Source organism: Temnothorax curvispinosus, unplaced genomic scaffold (assembly GCF_003070985.1).
Source record: "Temnothorax curvispinosus isolate PA1 unplaced genomic scaffold, ASM307098v1 QBEX01006894.1, whole genome shotgun sequence".
In the NCBI taxonomy this organism is placed as follows: domain Eukaryota; kingdom Metazoa; phylum Arthropoda; class Insecta; order Hymenoptera; family Formicidae; genus Temnothorax; species Temnothorax curvispinosus.
In genome coordinates, this window is record NW_020216674.1 from 43,015 (window position 1) to 52,763 (window position 9,749).

At 43.9% G+C, this 9,749-nt stretch overlaps 1 protein-coding gene across 1 annotated transcript; it reads left to right on the top strand.

The window, feature by feature from the left end:
- Nucleotides 1-8,017: 8,017 nt before the first annotated feature.
- Nucleotides 8,018-9,734, top strand: LOC112456499 (the record flags this gene model as incomplete). The annotated part of the gene is made up of 6 exons (XM_025019092.1): nt 8,018-8,178; nt 8,369-8,444; nt 8,919-9,045; nt 9,188-9,259; nt 9,363-9,506; nt 9,579-9,734. Coding segments are annotated over exons 3-6 (460 nt in total), but the record flags the coding sequence as incomplete, so codon positions are not given.
- Between the last annotated feature and the right edge of the window lie 15 nt (nt 9,735-9,749).

The window sequence follows — 9,749 nt, forward strand, 5'->3', positions numbered from 1 at the left end:
GCGGTTCCGAAGACAAATTCGGAGGGAACAACCACGGCGGACCCGGCGCAGGAGCTGCTCTCGGAGATAATGGCCGAGCTCCTGGCAATCCAGGCCGCGGCGGCGGAGCTTACGAGCCAGCTCGAGAGTGCCCAGGGGGCGGCGACGATGGCGGCGGTGGCCGACGAGGGGCCGTCTGAGGAAAGGCACCGGAGTAGTCGGGAAAGAGAAAACGCTCCGAGAATGGAGAGGGCCAGTCCCTTAATGTTAGCGATCCCATCCGGCGCATATGCGTATCCTAGGTATTAAGTTAGATATAAGTATGGCGACAATGATCGCCGAGCAGCGGCTTACGTAGAGTAAGACTCTTTTTTTTTCCTTTTGCCGATTCAAAGTTTTAGTTTTCTTATAACGGTTCAAGCCTCATTGCCATTTTATTTAGTTAAGGACATGCGCGGATCGGCGTAGCGAGCGCATGATATCGGCTAGAGCCACACACAATCTTCAGAAAGGGTGACTCGGCCTAATGATCGAGCGGCATGTACGCGAAGACGCGAAATAGGGATCATATCGCCGAAAAAGGTATCCCTGACTCCCTCCCGAGGCGCGAGATAAAATCAGAGAGGTTCAGCGGACCGGTCCGACAAACCGTTCGCGAGTTGGTAGATTACGCGAACAGGGCATTCCTGACTCACGCCCGAGACGTGAGATAAGATCATAGCAGATCGGTGGCCATGTCCAACGAACCGTTCGCGAATTAGTAGACCACGCGGTGGAGTCGTCCCTGACTCATGTTAGAGTCATAGTATAAGATCATAGAAGGTCTGCGGCGATGTCCGACAAAGAGTTCGCGAGTTAGCGGAACATGCGAAAGGATCATTCCTGACTCACGCCGGAGTCAAAGTATAAAATCATAGTAGGTCGGCGGCGGTGTCCGACAAACCGTTCAGGAATTAGGTTACCATGCGGAAAAACTATCCCTGACGAACCGGCGAGATCTCGCGCAAGGTCAGGGTAGGTCGGCGACAAGGCCCGGCGACATAGAGGTGAAATCCGGGGACGGTCCGCGATTCGGCTACCCGGACATCATCCCCTGGGAAAGACTACCCCTGACACAACGGAAGGACCTGGTGCAGGGTCAGGGCAAGTCGGCGACAAGGTTCGACCACCCAGAGAAAAGATCCGAGGACGTCCTGCGATCTCCCGATCCAGACATCATCTCCTGGGGGAGGGCGCGGAATCGAGCTTAATCGGCCACCAGAAGTGGTCAAAGGGGGTCGGCGTCGTTGGCAGGCGGAGTGCGATGCACCCGGACATCTTCTACGGGGAGATCGTCCGGAAACGCGAAGTTTATCGTTAATTAAGACGTGCGCATAGGTCGGCGCCGACGGCGGAGGAAAACCGCCGGCAGTGAAAACCTGGTGCACAGGCACCAGGGCGGCGAAGGTTCCAAAACGCATAGACAACGGAAATTTCCATGGGAACGTTCGAGAACGCCTGCAGGGGGGAACCGCGTGATTATCTGCGCAGTTGAGAATGTTCTAGAAGGAGAAAGTTGCCGCGGCATTGGAGTGGGGGTCGAGCGGAACAGTGGGAAGCCACAGAGAGACGGGCAAATCGAGGCAGTCTCTCGTGGATCGTCGAATAGGTAACACGTTATACCTTGTATACAGGGTGCCCCTGAATTCTTGGTACTTTTCTCATATTTAGATAAAGCGAACCAAACTGAGTCGAAAAGTCATGTACCATTTTGCAATTTTCGCAATAGTTGACGAGTTATTAATGATTAAAAATTGCCGTATTGGCCCGCCCACCGCCAAATCCAAGCGCGCGGCGAGAAGCGGCCGCTTCGCGGTCGGCGCGCGGGCAGTTGTTTACTACAAGCGGCGATGATTACGCACGAGCGGCGCGTAACGCCGGGCCTCTGTCCTAAGCGATGATAGTTTCTCGCCTTTTTTTAAATAGAAATAAAATTTTCTAACAACATAGAGCAATTTTTGTGCGTACGTATGTACATACGTGTGTACATTCATACACAGGAAAATATCAATTATACTGCTTAAAAAAACGATTACATAATTTACTTTTTTTTTTAGTAAGTAACGGATGTCTTTAAGAAAGAATATTTTCTTGATAATAGTCTTAAAATGTACAAATTTTAGAAAGAGTCTTTATCATGTACTCGAAAGAAGAATTTATACCCCTTCAAAGAACATAATAAAATTTTATCAAAGAAAAGTCAAAATAATAAATAAAGTAATATGAGGACCCTCGAGATTAAAATAGGAGAAGTCAAGGCTATGAGGGTCAGACGCAGATCACAGTGCGTAATATCAGAAATAACTGATTTATTCGTCGTTTTGATACATTACATCGATCCGTACGTTTCGGCTCAGTTTTGAGCCATTTTCAGCGGTAGTTACAGAAATTAAGTTACACGTTCTCCGTACCGTATGGTGAGTTTACTGATTCAAAGTATCAAAAACATAGTCAACAAGATTGTCAAGTCTTCTCGCAGAGAGTATTCATTATGTACTCATGGCTCTATTCCACGTTTTTCAGACCGAATGGTGAGTTTCCTAAGGGATCTTTTTAATATCTCAACAATAATTGAACAAATTTACAGATATGGATTAATTGGTCTATGTTTCTGATACTTTGAATCAGTAAACTCACCATACGGTACGGTGAAAGTGTAACTTAACTTCTGTAACTACTGCTGAAGATGGCTCAAAGCTGAGCCGAAACGTACGGATCGATGTAATGTATCAAAACAACGAATAAATCAGTTATTTCTGATATTACGCACTGTGATCTGCGTCTGACCCTCATAGCCTTGACTTCTATCAAAATAATTAGCAAATTGAATTTTTGTTTTAATTTTATATTCTTAACTGAAGAACTGAATAATTAGAATTTAGAATATTATTTATTTTAAGTAATATTATCAAGAAAACATTTTTTGTAAAGATCATCGTTACTTAAAAGAAGAGAAAACTGAGTAATTGGTTTTCTTAGCACTAGAATGATATTTTTTTGCGTGTGCGTATACGGCACGCCATTTTACTATTTAATATCATCATAAAAATTATATCAAATTAAATCGATACTCAAAGAAAAAAAATTATTATTATGTCTAGACATACTTATAATTTATCGAATTATTATTAAGCTATAATTGAAAATGCAGAATTACAATTACGTCTAGACAAAATATTAATTCTGAATTTATTTTACGTTATGACATAAAAAATTTTCGGGAATTAAAATTATGTACTGTGACGTGACAAATGTTTCATGTCCCTTACCCCAGATGGGAGCTCGGCCGAGGGAGGCGTCAGGGATGGTGCCTCCGCCCGGGACGGGCGGAGAGCGAACATTTAGGTTAGGATTCAGATCTCTTGCGAGCGTTACAGGTCGAGGGAGTGCGGAGTAGATGGCCAGGGACGGAATGTAACGGCGTATGCCGCGTCGAGGGACTTACGGCTGGACAACCAGGAGCTTCCGAGGGCGTACAGTCGGCGGGCGGGTCACGCTGGGGCCCACAGCCGGAAAATCAGCTGACCTGTCAAGGCGTCACAAGCGGCACGAGAGCACTGCAGCCCAAATACGGAGGACCCGGAGAGGGGGACGCCCCGACGAAGGTCCCCGTTGAGGAACGGGGCCACCACCGGTGTACCGCCCCGGTCGACGAGCCATGGCCCGGCCAGCCTGGCCGTCGAGGAACCGGACGATGAGTCGCGGCCTGGACAGCCGGTCTCACGTAGGCGGACTTTAAAACTACCGCCGGCGGATGGGAGCAGTGACAAGGGGCGCTCTAGTAGGGCGCGGCGATCGCCTAGAGGGATCGCTGGCAGGCCAGGGCGCAGCACCGACCAGGCTAGGGAAACCGGCGCGCGCGGGCCTTGCGTGGTCCCGCCGGACCAAGGGAACGCCACTGTCGTGCGAGCCGCCATCCCGGCAACATCCAGCCCTGCGAGCCGAGCGACGAGCTGCCGGAACAGGAAGAATTTGTAAGGCCACTACTCAGCCCTCCTCGAAGTAAGATCGCGGTAATACCTAGGCCCTCCCGGGAGTCGCGTTGTGCCGCGGTAATGTATGAAATCAGCCGTAATTGAAGAATATCGAGTGCCATACCGCGGGAGGGCCCGTGCGAAGTGATCGCGAGTGCCCGTCTCGGGGATGAGAACGTACGGCCGCCGACAGTCAGCGTGATTGTAATTTCGTCGCGTGGAATTTCATGATCGCCGTTGGCTTAACCGTGCCGTAGTTTTGAGAAGTGGCTCTCGCGCGTGAGAGAGCATCGTAGTTATCGTTGCCGGTTAAGTTCGTGCCATTTGTAATTAGCTATCCGTGCGTTTCATCGGGATTAATGGCCCAAGGTTATATCGAGTTTACGGGTGAGGCCATTCGTGCGTCTCGAGGGGCGAGAAGATCCCCAGCGTTGTCGCGGTAGACCGTAAGGAAATTGCGCTAATTGTTTAATTGTTAGACGTAGACGTTTCGAGTATTTCGCGTTTGACCGTCCGGGTAGAATTCGCTGCAACTTATGTCGGGGAATACTCTTGTACGAATTCAATCGGGATTGCCGTGCAGTTCAGCGACGGAATGAGTATCGCGCTCGTGGGGTGACACGTGGCGCGTACTCGAATTCTGCTTGTTCGCCGTGGAACAGGCTATCTTCCACATGTTATCTGCCTTAACCGAAATATAATTTTATGTTTTCTGTTATTTGAGTGTGATGATTGCGCTACGCTCCCTCTCCTATTCCACCCGCGGTTAATCAAAGAAGCCCACGCCTGAGAATACTGCGATCTCGTGAATCGTGGTGCGAGGAATCGCACCTGGCGCCCAACATTACATCTTAAGAACACTCAGTCGAGCTACCATCGGGGTTTTGGAGAGAAGTATCGCAAATATATATAGAGATCTATAGTGAAGAAAGCGACGGCGCGCTCTTCCACGGCCGGCGAGACCGTGAGGACATCGTCGTCGTCGTCGCAGTACATAATTGTAATTCCCGAATTTTACTTATGTACGCAATTTTAATACTTGAATTTCTATTATGTACGCACAATCGTAATTCTGTAATTACTTTTTTTCTTTTGGTAAGTAACGGGGTTCTTTAAGAAAGAATATCTTGATAATAATCTTAAAATATATTCATCACAAATTTTAGAAAAAGTCTATCATGTACTGAAAAAAAGAATTTATACTCTTTCAAAGAACATTATACAATTTTATCAAAGAAAAATCAAAATAATAAGCAAATCGAATTTTTGTTTTAATTTTATATTTTTAATTGAATAGTTAAACAATTAGAATTTAGAATATTATTTGTTTTAAATAAAGAGAGTGATGAGTGTATTTTAAGATTATTATAAAAAAGAAATATTCTTTGCGAAGATGACCGTTAAAAGAAGGGAAATAGAGTAATTGGTTTTCTTAGCACTATTATGATATTTTTTGCGTGTGAATTGTGCATGAATAGCAATTGCGATATAAGATCGCTGTTGCGGCCACAATTAGAATGTAATAATAAAATAAGAATAACCGAGAATAACAATAGGGAACGCGACCGCGAAAGCCCGAGAGAATTACGCAACGCCGAATCAGCAAAAGATGAGTTGCGCGATCGGCCCAGATACGATCGAGCAACTCAGCGATATTGAAGGACAAGACGAGGATTGAAAAGAAAGCGACAACAGGAGACGAGGGCAATGTGTGTCGGGCAGCGACAAACGAGTCTTGTACGAAATAAGTAGTAAAGGAGAAGTAACTAGTAAAAGTCGTGTTTATTGCATCCAAAAGTGTTAGTCATTTGCCTCCCGCCTCCTCCTTGGAAAGATCGAATCCCAAGTGTCCCAAAAAGGGGCACAACAAATGGTGGCAGCGGTGGGATCCATTGGCAGGACGGGAACGGCAGCTGAAACAGAAAAATAAGTGAATCAGTGAGGCAGTGCAACATCCTCAACGGAGACACAGGCAGCCAGATTCAAAAACAGCGGACAACACGGTAGCGGCCGACGAGGGATAAACGAGCAGCGTAACCCGAGAAGGCGCCGACCTACCTCAACGGAGGCTCACCGACAGATAAGGCGGCACGAGCACCCACCAGCAACATGCGACTAGCGACCGTAATGTAAGTCGATTAAGCAAAGTATGTAAAGCGCAATCACCGTAAATGTCGGAAAACGAAAATCCACCTGCGGAACTAAACCAATCGTGGCTCCATAGCGAGACGTCACGACGAGCGCGTAGAAATAGACCGCTAAGCCCCGTGCAAACGACCAAAGAAGGCGTAAGTGATAATCGCGAAACCGTGCGTAGAAATTTAGACGCGTACTACTCAAGCGAAAGCGAATCAGAATCGGAATTACACCCGAACAGCGTAATCGAACGCAAACCAATCGACGATTCCGTTATAATTTTAGACGCGAGAGTAATAGGACAAAATAACTGCCCCGACGAAAATAGACTCTACCCCTCACACGCGCACGCACAATCCGAAGACGCGAACAGTACGACCAGTAGGCGAACACACAGACGAGAGTTCTCATTGACCTCGTATGATAGCAGCGTATTTGACCCGCAAGAGTATTATTCTGCCCCGAGACACGTGAACGTAATTGAGATGGCGGAAGCAACAAATAGCAACCACGACGCGAATAACGTAAATGACAACGCGCCGATAACCCCAGAGGAAATAGACGAAGAAATAAACCGTCTTAATCAAGTGCTATCACAAAGAGGCACCCCGGCAAATCACCGTAACCGGATACCCGCACGGGCCGAACCGCCGCGAGACGATAGAGATTCCATTCTCGACGAGATATTAAACGGAATCCGCAACTTACAAAATCGCGTAAATCAACTAGAAACGGCGAATCCTGAACGCCGCGAATTTCACGCGAGACGCGAGCCAAGTAACCTCCCGTTCGAAGTAACGTACGGAAGAACGTCATATGATATTCGGAACCAAGCGGAGCGCGCAATCGGATATCTACGTTTAAAAGAGGCACGAGACATGATACCTGAGTTCGACGGAACCTCGAGTAAATTACAAGAATTCTTAAGCGCCGCGTCATATGCAATGAAAAACATAAATCCTATGGAAGAAGGAACGCTATTAGAAGCAGTGCTATGCACAAAGCTAAAAGGAAGAGCGATGATAGATTTTCAAACGCGAGAGATAAGAGATTTCGCACAACTAAAGAAGGAATTAGAAGTTTGCTATTTGAGCCGCAAAAGCACAACACACTTACAACTAGAGTTTAATACACTCAAGCAAAAACCCGGAGAAAATGCAAGAGCATTCGGATTAAGAGCCAATAAGCTAGCGATGGAGCTATACGACTCCATGATAGAGGGAAGAAATCACACCATAGAAAGCAAGCGAACTATATTAGAAACGATTCAACAACAGGCATTACAGAATTTTCAATTAGGATTGAGAGACGAGATCAAGTTACTTGTCCGAGCTCAGCATTTCGCAACATTGCAAGAAGTGATTGCCGGAGCGAGCGCCGAAGAAAAAGTAAACGGGCCGAGTGGAATTCCGCCGCGTCCCAAAAATAATTATGCGTACTCGCCGCAACCGCGCGATAACCGATCGATATTACAATGCCAAAAATGCGGAAAATACGGGCACCTTGGAAGGGAATGACGTACCAATAAATATGCGAACCGTTTCTCCTTACCGAAACCCGATAGGACACCCCGCGTAAACGCGATAGATAAAGTCTGCAATTACTGCAAGAAGGCAGGACACATGCGCGAAGAATGTTGGTTGTTAAATGGTCGACCAAATAGAGAAAGGACGAACCACAACAAACCTAATAATCCGCGAGGACAAAATAAAAATTTTCACCCGAAAACGAATGGCCCGAGAAAAAAGGACAGTAATTCAGCCGCGAATAGCGATGAGGAAGATAAAGAGGACACAAAACAGCGCCGACCGGCGTTAGAGTATCAGGTGTCACACCTGACGAACAAGCCGCGAAAGCATGCAGGGCTGGACTTAGGGTGCGTTCCTTTTGGACGCTTACACGCTTAAAGCGCTTATAAGCGTTGCTTACGCTGTTCCTTTTGGGGCTGTGAGCGCTTGTAAGAACATTGATGACGTCAGCGTAACGTCATAACTCGTGCTCACAAACGCTTATTCCATCGAGGTTAGGGCAGCGAAAGCGTGTCGCATCGGTAAGAGCCTAACCAACAAATTAGCACAGCTACGTAATTACATGCAAGCAATTAGATAATTTTCATTATGCATATGATTATGCAGCTATGCAAATTTGTCTGAATAAATTTTAAATGAACGTTACTTTTCACGTTTCATTCTCTTTATAAGACGAATATTCATAACTCTTTTAATTTTTATCGTGAACAGCATTGTGAAGAAGTTGATAAAGGAATTGACTCTCGGGGAATACTCATCGTACAAGCTCTTTCGTACGTTTCAATACGTAAGTATTAATCTTAAATTTAAGTTAGATGAATACATAACCTTAAACTTTAGTCAATGCAAAGAAAATCTTATCATAGGCTGTATAACCGATGTTATAATTTTTTTTGTATTGAGTATTTTGTATTGACTGACATTCCGCAAATTCGCTAAATCCATTGCGTGTGGATACTTCGGATATCGTTGCTTGTGCTAAATCTTACTACCGACCTACAGATCATTTGTATTAGTCTTAAGAGTTGTATTAAGTTCATTTTTGTGAACGAAAGACTCTTCTCTGAGTCCTGCCCATACTACTTTTAAAATCACGTTCCTTTTCATGCACAATTTGTTTTATATTAAACAAACATATTCCTATTGGGCATCGTTAATTAAACTCAAACATATTTCTCTATATAAGTTATTTAACTTATGGAACTGTCTCGACAATATTTAATCTATATAAGTAACTTGTTAATTAAAATCTTTTTTACAGAGTTATAAGTGCCATACAGAGTTTGTAAGTGCCTGAAATATGGACTTCCAAGAGGAACAATATATAATTGATGGTGTTATATATAACATTACGGAAACTCCCCAAATTCATCAAAGACTTCGAAGTGGTAAATTGAATATATATGTATAACGTAATATTTAATTGAACAAATTTTGTTAAAATACAAAATTAGTATACCAAATTAATTATCTAATTTTACTTCTCAAATGATCTAAAAATGTGCATGTACAAAGTTCGTCTTATTACAGATCCTGATTTTGCACAACAATATATATACGGAGCTACCTCTCAATTACAATCCTCTGTAGAAACTAATGAAAGTAAGTGAAAAAAAATAAAATAAAATGTATATGTAAGTTTATATATTAGTTATGTATGTAATATTTATTTAATAATAAATTTATTTATAATTTCTTTATTTAGATAAAAGTATTAATGAAGAGATACAGGATATTTCCAATAATAATACTATCGACGATAATAATACTTCCGATAATAATACTAACAATAATGATACTATCAAAGTACACGAAAAATTGCACAATACTTCAAATGAAGAAATTGGAGGTACTTTTCATAACTTTTTTACTAGTAACTTTATATAATAATTTCTTTTTTTAAATACAATTGTTTTTATAGGTTTCAAATGGCCACACGAAGCTATTCTATTATTGATTGAAGAATATAATATAAGACAAAATGATTTCGTCAGTGGAAGAATGTCTCATAAAAAAGTATGGGGCGAAATTGCGGGCGAAATGATGAAACATGGCCATAATGTGACAGGATTACAATGTTTGTCTAAATTTT